The sequence below is a fragment of the Pseudorasbora parva genome, chromosome 18, assembly GCF_024679245.1.
Source record: "Pseudorasbora parva isolate DD20220531a chromosome 18, ASM2467924v1, whole genome shotgun sequence".
Taxonomy (NCBI): domain Eukaryota; kingdom Metazoa; phylum Chordata; class Actinopteri; order Cypriniformes; family Gobionidae; genus Pseudorasbora; species Pseudorasbora parva.
Genome location: NC_090189.1, coordinates 40,061,995 through 40,085,514, shown reverse-complemented (window position 1 = coordinate 40,085,514; position 23,520 = coordinate 40,061,995). Strand labels below are relative to the sequence as shown.

Sequence of the window (23,520 nt, the reverse complement as noted above, 5' to 3'; positions counted from 1 at the left end):
GAGACATTGTGAACCTGCTCCCTCTCTTCCATCTCAGATAGGGGTACCCAAATTTAGAATCCAGCAGATAGGGCAGATTTCTCACGATATTTTTTTATTTCCTTTACAACTGCTTCTATTTTTATTTTTACACATGGTATTCTTTTTCGTATGCATGTTATCACAATTTTAATTAATTTCTATGTAAAGCACTTTGAATTGCCATTGTGTATGAAATGTGCTCTATAAATAACCTTGCCTTGCCTGGCCTTGCCATGTCTCTTTAGCTCCGCTTACTGCACGCCTCCAAGATCTCAACTCATTTCAGAAAGAATCGGTACAGTGTATCTGTCTTTTATAAATCTGATAAAACTAAAGTGTGAGATGTGAAGGATCAACACTACTCTATAGACACTCAAGATTAACATGAGACAAGCAGAAACTGTGAGTTATGACCCTTTAAGTATATCATATTCCATCATCTTCATGTAAACTTTTGTTCAGCTTGCGTTCTCTAACAGATGTACCAAGTTCAACGTGTTAAGGAACACAAAAACAAGCATGAGTTACATCTGAAAAGCGATTTAATATACTGAACATGTGCAAATCTACAGCAAAACATCTTAAAACAGTCATTGATATAGTCTGCTTCGTTATGGAAGGCAGGAAGCCCAAACACAACCAATTATTTATGCTTTAATATTCAGTAGCTTTATGACAAGAACTGTAATATTTTCTCAAGATAGCATCTTAACTCTTAAAACATTTATATTTACATTAGCACATAAAGATATATTTGAAGATATATGATGTGAACAACTTCTTAATGTTCTGCTTCAGATCCTCTTCAAAACAAAAGCAAATATTTACAAGCTAATATTTTCTGATGCTTCGATATTGTTTTGTAGGCTTTGACATGGCATTGTAGTTTGGACGTAACACATGATTGGAAAATAAATTATACTTTATGGACCGTGTGACTGTACATAGCTATTTTTGCAGTGTGTGATGTTTTCTGCAATGGTAACGGAGGGTTTGGAGCTTCTGAGAAGCTCTGTGGCTGAGATCCGTTCCCCGCAGCCGGCCTTGGCACTTCTCGTCCTCCTCAGAAAAGCCATGAAGTTGTCATTTTGGGAACTGATCTTGGACGCTCCGCTGCCGAGTGTCTGGGTGCCAGGGTCACCTTGCTTATTTTCAAAGGAATCTTTACGACCCAGGAGCTTTCTTTTAGACCTGCAAAAATGGACAAATGATATAAAAGAGAGCGGAACGCTGAAGCCAACATCAAAACAAGACTAGAGCTGTACTGGGAACTACAGTATTTTGTACACTCTAAAACATGCTGAGTTTAAAACAACCCAAGTTGGGTTGAAAATGGACAAACCCGGCGACTGGGTTGTTGTTTGTCCATTTTCAACCCAACTTGGGTTGTTTTTAACTTGAGTTGTTTGTGGTTGGATTAAATGTTTGCCCAATGTGCTGGACAGTTTTATTTAACTCAACTATTGTTTAAAAATTACTGTATGGCATAGTTAAAATTAACCCAAAATAGTTTGGAACTTAATGAATTAAATCAGACAAAGCACCAATAATAAATAAAAGGAACAAACCGCGTTGACAAATACTGACGGTGTGTTGACAAATACTGACTGAGTTGACTAATACTGATTGAGTTGACAAATACTGACGGTGTGTTGACAAATACTGACGGAGTTGACAAATACTGACTGAGTTGACTAATACTGACGGAGTTGACAAATACTGACTGAGTTGACAAATACTGACGGAGTTGACAAATACTGACTGAGTTGACTAATACTGACGGAGTTGACAAATACTGACTGAGTTGACAAATACTGACGGTGTGTTGACAAATACTGACGGTGTTGACAAAAACTGACTGAGGTGACTAATACTGACGGCGTTGACAAATACTGATTGAGTTGACAAATACTGACGGAGTTGACAAATACTGATGGAGTTGACAAATACTGATGGAGTTGACAAATACTGATTGAGTTGACAAATATTGACAGAGTTGACAAATACTGACGGAGTGGACAAATACTGACAGAGTTGACAAATACTGACGGAGTTGACAAATACTGACGGAGTTGACAAATACTGATTGAGTTGACAAATACTGACGGAGTTGACAAATACTGACAGAGTTGACAAATACTGACAGAGTTGACAAATACTGACGGAGTGGACAAATACTGACAGAGTTGACAAATACTGACGGAGTTGACAAATACTGATTGAGTTGACAAATACTGACGGAGTTGACAAATACTGACAGAGTTGACAAATAGTGATTGAGTTGACTAATACTGACAGAGTGGACAAATACTGACAGAGTGGACAAATACTGACAGAGTTGACTAATACTGATTGAGTTGACAAATACTGACAGAGTTGACAAATACTGACGGAGTTGACTAATACTGACGGAGTTGACAAATACTGACAGAGTTGACAAATACTGACGGAGTGGACAAATACTGATTGAGTTGACTAATACTGACGGAGTTGACAAATACTGACAGAGTTGACAAATACTGACGGAGTTGACTAATACTGACGGAGTTGACAAATACTGACAGAGTTGACAAATACTGACGGAGTGGACAAATACTGATTGAGTTGACTAATACTGACGGAGTTGACAAATACTGACAGAGTTGACTAATACTGACAGAGTTGACAAATAGTGATTGAGTTGACTAATACTGACAGAGTGGACAAATACTGACAGAGTTGACAAATACTGATTGAGTTGACTAATACTGACGGAGTGGAGAAATACTGACGGAGTTGAAAAATACTGACAGAGTTGACTAATACTGACAGAGTTGACAAATAGTGATTGAGTTGACTAATACTGACAGAGTGGACAAATACTGACAGAGTTGACAAATACTGATTGAGTTGACAAATACTGATTGAGTTGACAAATACTGACTCAGTTGACTAATACTGATTGAGTTGACAAATACTGACGGTGTGTTGACAAATACTGACGGAGTTGACAAATACTGACTGAGTTGACTAATACTGATGGAGTTGACAAATACTGATTGAGTTGACTAATACTGACGGAGTTGACAAATACTGACAGAGTTGACAAATACTGACGGAGTGGACAAATACTGATTGAGTTGACTAATACTGACAGAGTTTACAAATACTGACAGAGTTGACTAATACTGACGGAGTTGACAAATACTGACGGAGTTGACAAAATACTGACAGAGTTGACAAATACTGACTGAGTTGACAAATACTGACGGAGTTGACAAAATACTGACGGAGTTGACAAATACTGACGGAGTTGACAAAATACTGACAGAGTTGACAAATACTGATGGAGTTGACAAATACTGATTGAGTTGACTAATACTGACGGAGTTGACAAATACTGACAGAGTTGACAAATACTGACGGAGTGGACAAATACTGATTGAGTTGACTAATACTGACAGAGTTTACAAATACTGACAGAGTTGACTAATACTGACGGAGTTGACAAATACTGACGGAGTTGACAAAATACTGACAGAGTTGACAAATACTGACTGAGTTGACAAATACTGACGGAGTTGACAAAATACTGACTGAGTTGACAAATACTGATTGAGTTGACAAAATACTGACTGAGTTGACAAATACTGACAGAGTTGACTAATACTGACTGCGTTGACAAAATACTGGCAGAGTTGACAAATACTGACGGAGTTGACAAATACTGACAGAGTTGACAAATACTGACTGAGTTGACAAATACTGACGGAGTTGACAAAATACTGACAGAGTTGACAAATACTGACTGAGTTGACAAATACTGACAGAGTTGACAAATAGTGATTGAGTTGACTAATACTGACAGAGTGGACAAATACTGACAGAGTGGACAAATACTGACAGAGTTGACTAATACTGACAGAGTTGACAAATACTGACTGAGTTGACAAATACTGACGGAGTTGACAAAATACTGACAGAGTTGACAAATACTGACTGAGTTGACTAATACTGACGGAGTTGACAAAATACTGACTGAGTTGACAAATACTGATTGAGTTGACAAAATACTGACAGAGTTGACTAATACTGACGGAGTTGACAAAATACTGACAGAGTTGACAAATACTGACTGAGTTGACAAATACTGACGGAGTTGACAAAATACTGACAGAGTTGACAAATACTGACTGAGTTGACTAATACTGACGGAGTTGACAAAATACTGACTGAGTTGACAAATACTGATTGAGTTGACAAAATACTGACAGAGTTGACAAATACTGACAGAGTTGACTAATACTGACGGAGTTGACAAAATACTGACGGAGTTGACAAAATACTGACTGAGTTGACAAATACTGACGGAGTTTGACGGAGTTGACAAATACTGACGGAGTTGACAAATACTGACGGAGTTTGACGGAGTTGACAAATACTGACGGAGTTGACAAAATACTGACAGAGTTGACAAATACTGACTGAGTTGACAAATACTGACGGAGTTGACAAAATACTGACTGAGTTGACAAATACTGACTGAGTTGACAAATACTGACGGAGTTGACAAAATACTGACTGAGTTGACAAATACTGATTGAGTTGACAAAATACTGACTGAGTTGACAAATACTGACAGAGTTGACTAATACTGACTGCGTTGACAAAATACTGACGGAGTTGACAAATACTGACTGAGTTGACAAATACTGACGGAGTTGACAAAATACTGACTGAGTTGACAAATACTGATTGAGTTCACAAAATACTGACAGAGTTGACAAATACTGACAGAGTTGACAAATACTGACGGAGTTGACAAATACTGATTGAGTTGACAAATACTGACTGAGTTGACAAATACAGACGGAGTTGACAAATACTGATTGAGTTGACAAATACTGACTGAGTTGACAAACACTGACGGAGTTGACAAACACTGACGGAGTTGACAAATACTGATTGATTTGACAAATACTGACGGAGTTGACAAATACTGATTGAGTTGACAAATACTGACGGAGTGGACAAATACTGATTGAGTTGACTAATACTGATTGAGTTGATAAATACTGACGGAGTGGACAAATACTGACAGAGTTGACTAATACTGACAGAGTTGACAAATACTGACAGAGTTGACTAATACTGACGGAGTTGACAAATACTGATTGAGTTGACAAATACTGATTGAGTTGACTAATACTGATTGAGTTGACTAATACTGACGGAGTTGACAAATACTGACTGAGTTGACAAATACTGATTGAGTTGACTAATACTGACGGAATTGACAAATACTGACGGAGTGGACAAATACTGACAGAGTTGACAAATACTGACGGAGTGGACAAATACTGATTGAGTTGACAAATAGTGATTGAGTTGACTAATTTCTGACGGAGTTGACAAATACTGACAGAGTTGACAAATAGTGATTGAGTTGACTAATTTCTGACGGAGTTGACAAATACTGACGGAGTTGACTAATACTGACAGAGTTGACAAATAGTGACGGAGTTGAACAGGATCTTGAGCGTGCTCAGGTTGAGAGTATGCACGTGTGAGTGAACGTGAACAAAGGCAGTATGAGGTGAGGAACCTAGAGCTCGAACTGGAAGTTAAGAAAGCTGAAGTTTTTTTTGTTTTTTGTGGGTGTGGACTACGTTCAGACTACATCAATAAACCCCGCCCCTCAAGCCTGATTGACAGGTGACTGTTTTAGACATCGGAAATGCAAACGCAAAGGGGATTGCGATTCCATTTTAATTTTGTGCAGGTTGTTGCAGGACACAGAGGAAATGAAATAGCAAATAGGTGATAGAATATTACTATTCCAAAATGACAGGGTCATTACTTGTAAGACATTGGAAATTCAACTGCAAACAGACTTTGCTTTTCCATTTGAAATATGGCATTCCTTGTGCATTCGCGTAAACGAAAATGCAAACGGAAATGCACAATTTGAAATTGCGTTTGGATTATGTGACATTTTAAGCGTCCACAAATTGAAAACGCAAATTGCAAATACAATTTGAAATTACTTTTGAAAATAGTCCATGATATCCTTCCATGTTTATAGCTATTTTTTAATGGAAAGTATAATTCAATATTTACTTATTGTATTGTTTGATATCTTAAAGATCTCCACCTTTTAATGTAAAGGTGTATTTTTTTTATTTGTTGCATTTTTAAACACTTTATTTAGCAGTTTTACATTGTGACCTGATGCTGAGGTTACATTAGTATAGACTAGACATGTGCCGATTTTCGGTAATGCGATATATCACGATAATGAATATGCACGATATTGTTATTGTGGGCACTTCAAAATATCGTAAATAATAATTTCTGTTACAAATGTAGCTATTGCTCAATCTGAGTAAATGCATTAAATAATGAGAGCTTATTGTAATTTGTTACCTGTTGTTCTTTATAGCCTAATTCTTTTGCACTTTAATCTGTTCGAAAATTTTACTTTTACAGCTCTGGAAAAAATTTAGAGACCACATACCATTGATTTCTCTTAATTTTTTCCAGAGCTGTATATATTTTTGGTGCATTATTGTATTTAAACATTCAGTTATTTTTGTTATTACAAAAATAGTTCTTAAAACTGTTATGCTATGGCAACACTTTTTTTGCAACTTATTTAAATATCGTGATGATGTCGTATATAAAAGCTTCAGCAATTAATCGCAACATGAAAAATTTATATCGGCACATGCCTAGTATAGAGTGTGCTTTTATAGTAATACTAAAGAAATGATTTCAAAGTATAAGCAACGGATGCCCTGAGTATACAAATTTCCATTAGATGTAAATTCCAACACACTTTGGGAAACATTTTAAGCAAGAAATACAGTCATTTTAACTACCCAGTAGGTTGGGCAAACATTTAACCCAATTGGTTTGTCCATTTTCAACAACTTGGGTTGTTTTTAACTCTTTTTTTAAGCTTATTTTTTATTTTTATTTTTTAGAGTGTAGCAGCACCAATTAACCTGTAAATAGGGTTGGGAATCAAAAATCATCATAAACATTTAAACTTTTAGATAAATAGTAACTGTGACATTATAAATACAACATATTGTTTCCAAACTTAAATTGGCTATATTTAATCTTGAAAATGTTGAACCTGAAAAAGATGTAATTAAAAATGATTTGTATTTTATTTGTATTTTCACAATAAATGTATGTAAGCAGCTTACGTCCTGCCTAAAGAACACTGCCTTACAACCCCGGTGAGTGAGATAAAGGGGACCATAGTAAGGAAAAACTCACTAGAAATATACAAAGCAAACAAATACAATTTTGGAAAATATGTACATGGCAAGAAAGGAGAAAAACATTTAGAAAATAAACCAGATGTTCGGTAGACGTTATCCATTTTCTCTTTGTCTTTTTATTCTCTGAAATTTCCTGGGGACCTTCTGAAGGACCCCTGGGTGTCCCCGGACCCCAGTTTGAAAATCCCTGCTGTATGCGTGATACTGAACTGAGTTCTCTTCCACGTCTTTTTGCACTTGAATGGACAAATACACTCAAAAATATGTCAATATCCTCCTAACACAGTCAGTTATGTCTTAATTGAATGTAAACACTTGAGAAAGACGTGTGTGTATCAATATATTGGATCCATGCAGGTCTTAAAGAGACAGCTGCCTAATATTCTTGCTGCTGTCTCCATAATTAACAATTATACAACAGCTCTTTCTGGTTCATAAATCTGATTGGCTGAGAGCCTTTTTCCACCTGTGCGACAGTTCCAGCTTTTCTTTTACAAATGCTACTGTTGTTGCGTCACAAAATGTAGTTGAAAGAGTTTTTTAAGGTGAAAATGTTGTTATTTACACCTCAAATATGTGACTCATATAATAAGCATAGGGCCTATTTATAATTTGTCTAGATGAGACGTGAGCTTCTGCAGAGAACAGCTTCATCTCAGACAGTTCTTCGGGAATGTACTGCTGACTCTTACTGTAAGTAGATATTGTTTAAACATGAGATATAATTCAATTGGCATAAAACAAACAAGCAATCTTTTGGGTTAAGGGGAATATTTAGGCTATATTTAATTAAATCCTGTACTAGAGCACTGCTTTTGTACGTTTGACTAAATTGTTTGCTTGCGTTTACATCCTGTTGTCTTTTATAATGGCTGTTGTTGTTAAGTTAAATATTGTTGTTCAATAAAAATTATTTGATATATAGAATATGCCGCATTTGTTTGTTTGTTTGTTTGTTTGTTCTAGCGTGTCATGGTTAAAATCCTTTAAAAGTTAAATAGTTTTTAAAGTTTTTAAAATAGATAGAATATTCTAAAGAGAATGAATGCTGCTATATCAGATGAAGTTAGTACACTTGTTTAGTCGATATCTCTCTCATAATATTCTATATAATACAATAAGCTTAAATGAAGCGTTCCTTCATAACTAGTTTTAAAGGTGCAGTGTGTAAATTTTAGCAGCATCTAGTGGTGAGGTTGTGAATTGCAATCACCCACCGCTCACCCCTCCCTTTCAAAGCACATAGAGAAGCTATGGTGGCTGACACAGGACAAAGATGTCGTCTGAGACAGCAGAGAGTAGCTAGCGCTCTGTAGAGGAGTTTGTCTCTTTAGGGCCACTGTAGAAACATGTCGGCGATTTCACTGTAAGGGAGGTGTGTATAGATAGAAATGGCTCATTCTAAGGTAATAAAAACATAACGGTTGATTATGTAAGGTCTTTATACACCACTGAAAACATAGTTATGTATATTACATTGCATTTCTGTCAATAGATCCTCATAAATACTACACACTGCACCTTTAAAGTGACGTTGTAGTATTAGTAATGGAGGTTTGGCTCGACTGTCAAACTGTCAACTTGAGATTTTTTTTCTCATTACTGTACACACAGCACTCTATATTGACAGAAAAACAACAGAATTGTTGAAATTTTTGCAAATTTATTAAAAAAGAAAAACTGAAATATCACATCGTCATAAGTATTCAGACTCTTTGCTCAGTATTTAGTAGAAGCACCCTTTTGATCATCTAATACAGGCATGAGTCTTTTGGATATCCTCTGCCATTCCTCCTTGCAGATCCTCTCCAGTTCTGTCAGGTTGGATGGTAAACGTTGGTGGACAGCCATTTTCAGGTCTCTCCAGAGATGCTCAATTGGGTTTGAGTCAGGGCTCTTGCTGGGCCATTCAGGAACAGTCACAGAGTTGTTGTGAAGCCACTCCTTTGTTATTTTAGCTGTGTGCTAGGGGTCATTGTCTTGTTGGAAGGTGAACCTTCGGCCCAGTCTGAGGTCTTGAGCACTCTGGAGAAGGTTTTTGTCCAGGATATCCCTGTACTTGCCCACATTCATCTTTCCCTCAATTGCAACCAGTCGTCCCGTCCCTGCAGCTGAAAAATACCCCCACAGCATGATGCTGCCACCACCATGCTTCCTTGGTCTCATCAGACCAGAGAATCTTATTTCTCACCATCTTGGAGTCCTTCATGTGTTTTTGTAGCAAACTCCATGCAGGCTTTCATGTGTCTTGCACTGAGGAGAGGCTTCCGTCGGGCCACTCTGCCATAAAGCCCCGACTGGTGGAGGGCTGCAGTGATGGTTGACTTTCTACAACTTTTTCCCATCTCCCAACCGCATCTCTGAAGCTCAGCCACAGTGAGTCTTTGGGTCCTTCTTCACCTCTCTCACCAAGGCTCTTCTCCCCCAATAGCTCACTTTGGCCAGATGGCCATCTCTAGGAAGGGTTCTGGTTCTTGCCACAGTTCTGTCTCTGAGCTCTTCAGGCAGTTCCTTTGACCTCATGATTCTCATTTGTTCTGACATGCACTTTGAGCAGTAAGGTCTTATATAGACAGGTGTGTGGCTTTCCTAATCAAGTTCAATCAGTATAATCAAACACAGCTGGACTCAAATGAAGGTGGAGAACCATCTCAAGGATGATCAGAAGAAATGGACAACACCTGAGTTAAATATATGAGTGTCACAGCAAAGGCTCTGAATACTTAGGACCACGTGATATTTAAGTTTTTCTTTTTAAATAAATCTGCAAAAATGTCAACAATTCAGTTTTTTTCTGTCAATATGGGGTGCTGTGTGTATTTTAATGAGGAAAAAAATGAACTTAAATGATTTTAGCAAATGGCTGCAATACAGAGTGAAAAATTGAAGGCGGTCTGAATACTTTCCGTACCCACTGTAAACTCAATATCAAACTTGTATCCGTGTGATATGGCTGTATATGAGAAGGCTGTGATTACCTATGGCCTTGTGCCTATGGTCGAATCACAGCCGTGCTGATATAGAGAGATATCGCACGGCTACCAGTGTGATATTGCTCATTAACCAAACAACAAAAGAGCTGTTGTATAACAACAAGAGATAATTCACTTGCCGTTCTTGACTGAATAACTATATTTGTAATGTATATTTGATAGAGTGCAGCGTTCTTTTACATTTGATTACAGTTTCTGTACCCTAATACCTGAAAATCTTGAAACACTATTTATTTCAATCGTATCTTTGTTGAGTTGTATTGATTTGTTTATTCGTTTTTTTTTTGAGTGTTTACTTGTCTTTAATAATCCTTGAAATGTGAAATTCTTTTGTGTATTTATTAGTTAGGCTAGTTGTTTTTGCTATGGTATTTTTAAGTAACCACTGAATGGAATAACATTTAAGGTATCATTTAAAGCGTAGAAACTCAGATTTTGAATGCATCAAACCCTTTTGATCAGCTCTTGACAAATGTTGAGTAGTCCCTTTAAACCGCCAGCAAACGGCACTTAGCTACGAAAAAATTAATAATCATAATTTTAAAAACTACTGCCTTAATCAGTCTTAGAGCTTAGAGTCTGAACTTTACAATGAACGTAGCCCATTTTAAATAACTCCAAAGTAGCGCTGGGTTATTTGTTTATAAATAAAAACTAATTTTCATAATTTTCCTAGACAGCAACATAGTGTCGGGCCAGATCCAGGTCACATCTGGCACATGTGGATTCAACTGGTACCAGATGTGGGCTGGATCATGGCCGGTATGAAATACTTTTTGTACTATGTACTGCGACGTGTCAAAAACATCACACAGCTCAGATGGTTATGTGTCATTTGAAAGGTCTCACGGGGAAGTATGTAAATAATATTCAAATGCTGCGTTTATGTCACGTTTTCACACATAACTTCATTGTGTCAATCACAAAATATTCCTCACGGAGGAACAACGAAAAGGCTACTTTGGTTCCAAATTCTGATTACTTTATGCAATTTGATCCAGATGCAGCTCACATGTAGGGGAACTTCACCAAAAAAGAATTGTCCTCCTACCTTATTTCCTTCTTGAGTTATTGCATGTCAAATAAGAAAGATATGTAAAATTATAATAAAAAAAATGAAATGCCATCAGGGTTTAAAGGGTTAAACCATAGGCAAACGTTCCTTGTGTAAGTGCTCTTTAGCCTGTTGGTTTTTGTTCATGGTATTCAGCTACAATTAAATGTTTGCAAAAAGACAGAATAAATGTGAGTGATATCTAAGTTTTGAACTGAAATTAGGAATCAGAATCGTTGTAAGCAGATTCAAATGATACACAACCCTACCTGTGAATTATGGTGAATAGATCCTCCGTTGTTTGAGATTTGGACTTGTAAAGAAATACATCATCTTCCTCTCCTACTAACTGCAGAGGTCCAAGGTCGGGCATTCGGTCCCTCTTCTCTACATCGTATGTTGGATGATCTGTTGACACGATGAGATGGCGAATGATTATAGTATTTGGCAGTTTCAGAGCTCCAGACTCACATCTGAGAATTACCTTTATAATTCTCATAAAGGTAATTGAATCAAAAAATTACTATTGTTTTGCATTGTTTTGTTAAGAAGTGCAGTTAATAATATTACTTGTTTGTTTATTGGACATTTCACAGTTAAGCCCTGAGATTGAATCTACATGCAGATAAAATGAACTTTTATTAACAACCATAATGTGCAAAAGCTTATTTGTTTTTTTTTAGGGAAAATGTAAATATTCTTCTCTTTTTAAATGTGCCATTGTTCTTCTATAGTCTCAAACTGAACTGACATACAGATTCAGTGATTATTAAAAGAGCTCTGCTCTTGTTTTCTGTGTATTTCAGTCACAATTTGACAAAAGTTTTTTTTTTACATGAGCCTTTGTGAATTTTTTTTAATATATTAGTTCACCCAAAAAGGGTTAGTTCACCCAAAAATGAAAACTCTGTCATTAATTCCTTTCCCTAATGTGGTTAGACACCTGTCAGACCTCCGTTCATCTTCAGACACAGATGAAGATATTAGTGTTGAAATCCGATGGCTCAGAAAGGCCTTCATTGACACCAATGTCATTTCCTCTCTCAAGACCCATAAAGGCACTAAAGACGTCGTTACAAAGCCCATCTCACTACAGCGGCGTTACAATCATTTTATGAAGACACCAGAATAGTTTTTGTGCACAAATAAAACCCCTAAATAACGACTTATAAAGTGATGAACGATTTCGAAACACCGCTTTCTGAAGCTTTAAACCACTATGAATCAGTGTATCGTTTCATGATTTGGATCTCCATAGTCAACAGATTTCTGCAGTTAATAAATCGATACACTGATTAATTATGGTTCGAAGCTTCAGGAAGCGGTGTTCTGAAATCAGCCCATCACTATATAGGTCGTTATTTAGTTTTTTTGCGCTAAAAAATGACTCGTTTTCTGAAACTGGTGTTCTGAAACTGGTGTTCTGAAACTGGTGTTCTGAAACTGGTGTTCTGAAACTGGTGTTCTGAAACTGGGGTGCTGAAACTGGGGTGCTGAAACTGGTGTTCTGAAACTGGGGTGCTGAAACTGGGGTGCTGAAACTGGTGTTCTGAAACTGGTGTTCTGAAACTGGGGTGCTGAAACTGGGGTGCTGAAACTGGGGTGCTGAAACTGGTGTTCTGAAACTGGGGTGCTGAAACTGGTGTTCTGAAACTGGTGTTCTGAAACTGGGGTGCTGAAACTGGTGTTCTGAAACTGGTGTTCTGAAACTGGTGTTCTGAAACTGGGGTGCTGAAACTGGGGTGCTGAAACTGGTGTTCTGAAACTGGGGTGCTGAAACTGGTGTTCTGAAACTGGTGTTCTGAAACTGGGGTTCTGAAACTGGTGTGCTGAAACTGGGGTGCTGAAACTGGTGTTCTGAAACTGGGGTGCTGAAACTGGGGTGCTGAAACTGGTGTTCTGATACTGGGGTGCTGAAACTGGTGTTCTGATACTGGGGTGCTGAAACTGGTGTTCTGAAACTGGGGTGCTGAAACTGGGGTGCTGAAACTGGGGTTCTGAAACTGGGGTTCTGAAACTGGGGTGCTGAAACTGGGGTGCTGAAACTGGGGTGCTGAAATTGGGGTGCTGAAACTGGGGTTCTGAAACTGGGGTGCTGAAACTGGGGTTCTGAAACTGGGGTGCTGAAACTGGGGTGCTGAAACTGGGGTGCTGAAACTGGGGTGCTGAAACTGGGGTGCTGAAACTGGTGTTCTGAAACTGGGGTTCTGAAACTGGGGTGCTGAAACTGGTGTTCTGATACTGAGGTGCTGAAACTGGGGTGCTGAAACTGGGGTGCTGAAACTGGGGTTCTGAAACTGGGGTGCTGAAACTGGGGTGCTGAAACTGGGGTGCTGAAACTGGGGTGCTGAAACTGGGGTGCTGCGGGGCTGCATCTGGATCCTATTGAGCGCTGTGTAGTAACGGTGTCACGTGATCGAGATCGGCATGTGTATGAGCTTGCGCTGTCTATTTTTGCCCCAAGCTGATAAATGGTCAGCCCAGCGTAGCTCAATTGGTTCTTTTACACTTTCGTTTCCCTTGCCGTTTAATTTTTCTCTTATGTAATAGAAATGGCCGCTCTTATTAGTTGGGCACTAGTGTGACCTCTAACAAAATAGTTGCATCAGCAGGAAAAAAGTTTGCAAAATGCATTTAGTATCAGTCTGGACTCCTGAGTTTCACAAACCGAAAGATGAATTTCAGTCGATTACAGTTTTCTTACCTGGTGCACTTGAGTGCTGTTGCTCAGTGACCGAAGGGTAAGTTGGAATAACGCCATACAAGGTGACATGATATTGACTCGCAGAGGTCGGAGACTTTGGAGACTTGCAAAGTTTAGATGGAGACTGGGCTTCGTCTGGGCTCTTCATAGCACCTGAGTTGGGATAATGCGAATGGTCCACAGCTGGAGTCTTTGCCAGAGGTGGTGGTGGGGCTCGTCTCTTCTTTTGAAGTTGGTTGCAATAGGTGGTTGTGTTGAAGGGGACCGCATTTGGATTCTGTGGCTCAAAAGTGCATGGCTGACGGGGTTGCCCTTGCAAAAAAAGCTGCTGCCTCTGATGATGTGGTTGTTCAATACTCTGTGATGGTAGAGTCACTGTTGGTTTTGCTTTGTTAATCATTGCGTAAATGTCTTCCGATCTCTCACTGGCGATGACCGTTGGTGTTTCTGGAGCAGAGGCTGCTCCAAGATTTGGCTGTACCACGGTATTGGGTGGCCATTTATTCCTCTGAGGCTTCGGAGCCACGGGTGGCTTGGCTTTATGGTTGTTTTTAGGGCTTAAAGAGTTTCCAGCCTCCTCCTCGATAATGTCAGCCGTAGTTTCCTGGGCGTTCTCGAGATCCGAGCTGCTGACCGCCCGTAAACGCACGTTATTCAGGTCCTCTTGAGTAACCACAGGCATTATAAACATGCTGTTGCTCATCCTTTGCTTGGGTCTGGTGGCTTCTGTGCTGTCCGAGTATCGCCGATTGACTTTTGGCTGAGCTGCGGAAGGCTCTGGATCAGGGGTGTGTTGCTGAAACTCAGGAAGCTGAAGAGAGAGCCTCGCGTTGCGGTTTCTCGCCCTTTGGCCTGGGATAACACCGGCGGAAGGCTTATGGCGCATTCTGCAGGATAGGATTGACTGAGTGGGCGTTTCACACTGGCTCGCGTAGCCACTCGAGGGAGAGTTTCGTTTGGAAGGTGATGAGATGGAGGGCTGCGAGGGGGAAGAGTGCGAAGAGGATGGGGATGTGTTTATTTCAGAAGAGGTACATTCATTTATAGGAGTTGCTGTGGAGGAGCCTAGGCCCAACTTGCACGGTTCGCTGGATCGAAGCTCGTTTAGTGCTCTGTGACAGGTCTTAAGGACAGCCTTGCCTGGTACTTCAGCGGTGGGAGTCGGTTTCTTGCACTTACCAACGTCTTGCTTCGAGGTTGGAATGAGATCTGGTAGTATCTTGATGCTTTGGCCATCTTTTCCGAGGTGAAGTCCCTGTTTTTTGTGTTCTGCTGCGAGCCTTTGCAGGGAAACGGTTCGCACAGGTGGAGCTGGTTTCCTTTTGGCTTTCTTGAGGACGATGCTCCGGGATCTGGATCGCGGTACCGCGTCTGGAAGTCGATCTCCCCTCCTTGCAGAGTTGCTGTCACTTCCACTGTCCTCCGAGCTGCTACTGGGATAGGAAAGCGCGTAGCTTTCGCACCGGCGTCGGGCCACGCCTGGGTTGGAATTGACCGTGGTGGAAAGCGACAATGAGCGTCTGTGGAGCTCTATGTTACTGGTTGGTCTACTCCTACGGTCTTTCCTCAGGGAGTCTTTATCTCGTCTCAAGTTGGTGGGTGACACCTGGCTCGGCTCCTCTGGATCCTGGAACTGTGGAGGGGGTTTAATCACGTCAGGCGCCATCAGAAAGGAGTTCACGCTATCATCCCACTCGGAGGAAAAGGTGGAAACGTTTGGGCCGCACCAGCCCTGGGCAGAACAAAGCAGGGTCGTGTTTTCCATCTTCGATTTCAGCACTTTCTTCTGAATATTTTGCAGAGATATTCCATTGACTCCTTTAAGCTATTCTTGAAAACACACAACCTGCATGGGGAAAGAGAAAAAATAATTCATTGCAGGGCTGTGATGTTTGGCAAATACTGAATCTTGTTCCCACTAAAAATATCACTGGGTGACGTCACTGTCCAAATGCTCCAAACAGAGCGGACTAAAAAGTGTGGAAAGGAAAATCTGCCCATCTCGGTCTTTGTTTGGCTCATGAGTGGGTGTTTGCCATGGCAACTGTTACCTGTTCATCCATATAAGCGACTCGAGAGAAATCTTGACTGTATTTACACATGTGTTTATGGCTCTCAGAAGAGTGGCAAAGACAACTGAAGTTCTCTGTATAATTACTGTACACTCTCAGAAAAAAAGGTACAAAAGCGGTCACTGGGGCGGTGCCCTTTCAAAAGATACACCTTTGTACCTAAAGAGTGCATATTAGTACTCAAAGGTACATATTGGTACCAAAACTGTACATACAGTATTAATAGTTTTTGAATGGGTACTGTCCCAATGACAGCTTTTGTGCCTTTTTTTCTGAGTGTGTAGGAATGTCTTTTTTTTAAAGCTGTATTCTCAGTAAGGACGGTAACTTCTCAGGTGAGGGTTACTCTATCATCTTGACAAACGTGATCAGAAACAGTCTGGTCTTTGCTGGTCTAAAGCTGTTAATAAGAGAAAAACCTTCCCTTAACTGCCTTTTCCCCCTATTAATATTTGATTAATGATCATTAATTAGGTATCATTCGAAAGCTCACAACCTCAGCATTCGTCCTATTATAAGCATTTTGAAATCGGATGTTTCGTTACCATGAAAACAGAACCTAAATTCCTTTTGGTGGGCTCCTCCCGCTAGTGGGTGGTGACATGTTTCATATTACAAAATTTTTATAATCAAAACTTTTTCTGATCTTGGCAAAACATGTTATTGGACAGGTCTGAGACTCAAGGTTTCATATTTGGTAATAGAAGTGATATTGTGACAAAAATGTCTTAATTTGTGACAGGAGAACTCAATAAAATGTGGGTGACATCTGTGGCTATTTTTGGTATAGCGCCTAAACAAAAGCACCTAAATTTTTGTGATATTAACTTAGAGAGACATAACACTTTTTATGGAAGCTTGTTTCCTCCAATGAATAAAGAATAAAAAGATTATTGCTTGGTTTTATTCTGAAATTTTTCTCGCAATTGTGAGTTTACATATTGCAAAATAGAATTGCATCATAAGAACTCACAATTGCGAGTTATAAAGTCCAATTCTGAAGGGATTTTTTTTTTTGCATACTGTAAAAAAACTGATTTTATTATTTAGTATTTTTGTCTTGTTTCCAGTCCAAATATAAATATAAATATATATATATATATATATATATATATATATATATATATATATATATATATATATATATATATATATATATATATATATATATATATATATATATATATATATATATTATATTAAGATGCTTTTACTAAATAAGTGAAATGACAAAGATATATTTCTTGCTTAAAAAAAAAAAAAAAAATCTAAATGAAGTGAGTTTTTGCTTAAAACAAGCAAAATGATCTACCAATAAGGTGAGAAACATATCTTGTGTCTGTTTGAAATCTTGTTTCGGTCCCAAACAGAAATAAGATAATTTTTCTTACCCCACTTCATTTTGATATTATTTGCCAGAAAACAAGAAAAAAATATGCTGTAATTTAACTTATCTAGTAAAAGCATCATCAATTTTTTTTAATATTTGGACTGGAAACAAGACAAAAATACAAAATAAGAAAAGCATTTTTTTTGCAGTGCATTTGCAGTATATTATCATATAGTCAGATTTGCAAAATGTAAACTCGCAATTGCAAGAAAAAAACAAAGGAAATCAGAAATCTGAATTGAGATAAAAAGTCTGATAATATTATCTGTTAAATGACACAATTATATTCTTATTTTTTTTATTCTGAGATGGAAATTAGCTTCCACAGATTTTATAGCATTTTCAAATTATAAAATATTTTCTTAAATATATATTTTTGTATAAAATATAAAATGCTTAGTACAATAAATTTGCTTTACAGTAACTTTTTTTTTTTTTTTTACAGTGTTGTCAACCCAAAGCATTCATGAATCGCAACCATCTACGTTTAAAAAAAGAGGGGCGGCAGTTGAAGGGTTAATATAATATTAATTGAGTGATGATGTCATGTTACACGTCATTGCTGGAAAAATAACAAAAACAGAATATCAGCACTCGCTGGAATGACTCATGATTTATTCAAAAAAAAGAAAAAAAGTCAATTTATTCGTGTAATTTATTCAGAGTATCCCAGACAGCCAAACCCACCGTATGCCAGCATGTAAATACTGAAGGCATCCGTTATATAACCGGGCCAGTGCTAAATACATTTAAAAACATTTCATTATAGTGAAATATAATTAAAATATAAAAATGATGCAGTAAGTGTGAGGACGTTCAAATGCAATAAGATGGACTGAATTTAACAACAAAGCCTATTTCCATCCCACCCAGTGCTTATGATGAAAATGAGACTTGTAGAGCCATCAGGCCAACTAAACAGTCGCTCTGAAGATGAAACCAGATGTTTACACCTGCTTCTCCACAGCCGGGATCTCAAACCCAGACAACCTGTCGCTCTGTATTGATAATACGCAGCATCACCAGTGGACAACATGAAAGTTGTCATGAGTGCAATTACCATAAAGATCTTCCAGATCAACAAAACACTGAAGAAGGATATCGATACGCACATGCTCTCTCACAGGTGCATTGTGACGTTGCTTCTTACAACCAGAAAAAATGTTACACCATATTGATGTGATGCCCAGCTGGACTAAACATGCAAAAATAAAACCCTTCGAAAATGACCTGCGACTGGCATCGCACGGCCAAAGTCAGAGGTCACTTTGTCAAAATGCACAGTATTGCCGCAGATGACGAACGTCATACACAAAGGCATGAAATCGACCATCCAACCTTTTAAATGCAGAAAAAGGACATTCTTTAGAGATCTGAGGATGATGACCAAACCCAGCCGTCTCTGAAATGTCCCATAATCTCTCTCCCCATTCGCCTTACCGTTCATTCGCTCCGGAGACCGAGCCGTGCCTTCTGATGCCGTTCCCACTCGATCTGTCTCTGGCTCAACGCATTCACATGCTGTTGCCATGACGATAGGAAGTGGGCTGCTTGCTTCCTCCCCGAGTTCAAGTTCGTTGAATGCTGCGTGAAGAGAGAGAGAGAGAGAGAGAGAGAGAGAGAGAGAGAGAGAGAGAGAGAGAGAGAGAGAGAGAGAGAGAGAGAGAGAGAGAGACATATTACATAAACACCAAATCCTCAGAGACGCTGGAAAATGCTGCTTGTCAAAACCCCCAGAATCCACAGTGCCAGCATCGATCCTCAGCTAATAGTCACTCCGTGAAATACACACTTATACCCATTGCATTGAGTAGCAGCTACGCCTATGCATTAGTAATAACTCTATTAATCACATGTAATAACAACACCACAGAAACAGCGCTTTCATAATTGATATTAAGAATGATGTTATGCAACATTAAGACCGAGCAGAACATGAAGCAGATGTGCAGCACTGCAGTACGCTCGGTTTCTCATGCACATCTCTGCAGATATGAAGTTTGTTCCACCCATTTGCAGGAAGACTGCGAAACAGGTCATTGTTCTGCATTTTCCACATTTCAACAACAGAGGTGGTGTGAGTGCATGTTTGAAGAGGTGTGAAATATATAATCATCCCGTATTACACAACTCGGTTGCATAACAAGTGCATTTGATCGTAAAACTTCATGGTGATGTACAGTGTAGCGATTACAGCTCAGACCAGGGTGCCTTACTTGATGTATGGCCGCTGTAATCATAGATGGCTTAATCAATTTGATTTATATAATCATTCAAAGAGAAAACAATTTGCATGCAACCTGGATGATAAGAGCAGGTAATCTTACAGCATGAACAATGGTAAAGGTGTCATGAACTGGCTTTTATACTGTTGTCTGAGGTCAACTAATGATGTTTGTGTGGTTTTTACATTCAAAAACATCATAACTAATAAGTAATAGGCTATTTCCTACACTGGTTTTGAGGCTCTCTCCTGAACGCTGAGTTTTGATGGGCGTGTCACTGGAGACTTGGAAGTAAACGCCTGCGGATAGGTTTGGATAAGATTTGCATATTTAATGAGCTTCAGCCCCTGTTCAGTTCACATGAGGGAGGGATTGATTTGAAAGCGGCAACCAGAATAAACGTCTTTATCGAACAAACACGATTTATTTCTCATCCACCCGCAATTAATTGGATGATTATTTTTGTATTACACATAGCCCGCAAGATCAGTCGATATGAAGGCAAACTGCGCACACACACACACGCGCGCACCCTTCAAATGTCATGTCGAGAGAGAAAAAGAACAGCGCAGAACAAGAAAGGAATATTATGAGATTAATCGGCCTGCCGACGCGCTTTCGTTTTGGTAGCCCGTCTGGAAAACACACAGCCCCAGGACGTTGGGCTTTGCGAGCCCTGGCCCATACGTGTCTGAGTCCAGCGTGCTAAAGGTATGTTCTGTTAGACACGGACACATAATCAAAACGATCTATAACAATGCCGAACTATTACATATAAAAACACGTTTTACTCACACAAGTGTGTTGCACCATTCCTGTCGGATCCAATATAGAAGAAACAACATAGTGTTTTAATATCAATATGTCTGCAAATCCAGCTCGACCTGAGATTAGTTTACAAACGATCCCGCAGTGAACTGAAGTGAACATGTCTTCCCCACGTCAGCTGGACCTTCATTAAAAATAAAGTTCAACCACTCATTCCTAATATTAGGATCCGAAGGAAGCTTATGCGGCGACTGTGTTCTTCCACAACCAGGAATAGTGCAATATCTTGCTATCTTCATCGCCATGTTTACTAGCACGAGCTGAACAGCTCTATGAGTCGGTGGGCGGCTGAACTAAAAACATTTCGACCCACTGGGTCTTCGTCAGGCAAACAACAAGCACAAAAAGGCACAATTTAAGGCCCCATTCACACAAAGCCAGAGCTTTCCCTTTTTTTTCCCGTTTCAAGAAATATCTGTATACACATGAGATCACTGAAACTGACTCAAAACGATGTAGTATACATGCCAGGCCAGTGTGTGGCGCTGTCATTCTGCCACAGAAATACACTAAAAACAGAGAAGAAGAGTTGTGGCTAGAAGAGGTATAGCCATAGACAGTAAAAAAAATGGACGGAGCGTTCCCATTGACGTCAACGGCAAAAGAATGAAGTCAACCTAGGGGCACTCACTTCCTGATGGCTGAGCGAACTGCGCAGGCTCAGACTGAGCTTGACGACGTAGATGTGACGTGAGCCTCCTGTCTGACAGCTGTAGTTCTTCTAGTAGATGTGGAAAGCGAAAGCTGAATCACGTTGTTTAAATATTTTCTCCCGTTGCTTTTGGCTCACTATGGGCTTCTCCCCATTCTTCCCCCTTGACTTTATCAGACTAGTCTCCAGGACATGTCTCCACGTCCCCCCGACTGCCTCATAGACAGTAAAAGATTGCCTGCGAGCGTCTCCTCATGTCTATACGGTAATTTCTCAACTGTGTGACAGGGTCGCGTTGGTTATGACGCAATCGTTAGCCTATTTTTACAAAAACAGCTTCTGCGGGGCGATAGTGTAAGATACAAGGTAATGGAGCCTTTTATACATTGTCGTGTTTCTTTAGAAATAAACAATGGACAAATGGAGTCTTTAAACGCCTCAGATGTAAAGTTATTCACTGTCAAAGTGACTCAAAAATGAATGGGAGTCAATGGGATGCTAACAGCAGGTGATGGCTTGGTTAGCAATGGCAGCCCCTATGGGTGGAACGCTTTCCGAGCGCTAGATTACCCCCTTGGGTATAGCAGTGGTTGGATGTGAGGCAAAATCTCCCGATAAAATAACAATAAATACATTTGCTACTTAATAGATGTGTTTTATTAATGCCTACACCTACCCCAACCCTAAACATACCCTTACAATAATGCAGATACGGTAATTAAATGACGCGATATTAATGTGCGCATGCCCAGTGCCCGTAGTTGTATCCCTTTAGTGTTTCACCGTGCCAGACGTAGTGTGATGACATCACCATTTTGCAAAATATACGGATTGGCTGAACACACGAAAAAGCAAGATTGTCGTTTTCAGATTTATCCACTCTGAGACACGGTTTCAGAAAATATCGGATTCATGCTTCTAAAACGCCGGATCCATGTGGACGAAACGCTGATACGGTACAACATTTATACGTATACAGCTACACACACACTGACTGACACTGACACACACCTGAATGACACTGACACACACTGACTGACACTGACACACACCTGACTGACACTGACACACACCTGACTGACACTGACACACACTGACTGACACTGACACACACCTGACTGACACTGACACACACACTGACTGACACTGACACAAACCTGAATGACACTGACACACACCTGACTGACACTGACACACACCTGACTGACACTGACTGACACTGACACACACCTGACTAACATCTGACTGACACTGAAACACACTGACTAACACTTACACACACCCGACTGACACTGACACACACCTGATTGACACCTGACTAACAATGACACACACCTGACTGACACTGACACACACCTGACTGACTCTGACACACACCTGACTGACACTGACACACACATGACTGACACTGACACACGCCTGACTGACACTGACACACACCTGACTGACACTGGCACACACCTGACTGACACTGACACACACCTGACTAACACCTGACTGACACTGACACACACCTGACTAACACTGACACACACATGACTGACACTGACACACACCTGACTGACACTGACAAAAACCTGACTGACACTGAAACACACACATGACTCACACACACCTGACTAACACTTTACTGACACTGACACACACCTGACTGACACTGACACACACCTGACTGACACACACCTGACTGACACATGACTGACACTGACACACACCTGACTGACACTGACACACACCTGACTGACACTGACACACACCTGACATACACCTGACTGACACACACCTGACTAACACCTGACACACACCTGACTAACACCTGACTGACACTGACACACACCTGACTAACACCTGACACACACCTGACTAACACCTGACTGACACTGACACACACCTGACTAACACCTGACACACACCTGACTGACAGTGACACACACCTGACTTACACCTGACTGACACTGACACAAACCTGACTGACACTGACACACACCTGACTGACACTGACACACACCTGACTAACACCTGACTGACACTGACACACACCTGACTGACACTGACACACACCTGACTGACACTGACACACACCTAACTGACACTGACACACACCTGACTGACAATGACTGACACACACCTGACTGACACTGACACACACACATTGACTGACACTGACACACACCTGACTGACACTGACACACACATTGACTGACACTGACACACACCTGATTTACCCTGACACACACCTGACTGACACTGACACACACCTGACTAACACTGACACACACCTGACTGACACTGACACACACCTGACTGACA

At 39.9% G+C, this 23,520-nt stretch overlaps 1 protein-coding gene across 1 annotated transcript; it reads right to left on the bottom strand.

Annotated features, from left to right (window-relative positions):
* Nucleotides 1-545: 545 nt before the first annotated feature.
* On the bottom strand, nt 546-19,412 carry si:ch73-362m14.2 (NHS-like protein 2). Its single transcript, XM_067423493.1, has 4 exons — nt 18,946-19,412; nt 14,044-15,889; nt 11,609-11,747; nt 546-1,212 (listed from the first exon to the last, which is right to left on the bottom strand). The coding sequence occupies exons 2-4, from the start codon at nt 15,806-15,808 to the stop codon at nt 945-947; spliced, it is 2,172 nt and encodes a 723-aa protein (XP_067279594.1). The 5' UTR covers nt 15,809-15,889; nt 18,946-19,412; the 3' UTR covers nt 546-944.
* Between the last annotated feature and the right edge of the window lie 4,108 nt (nt 19,413-23,520).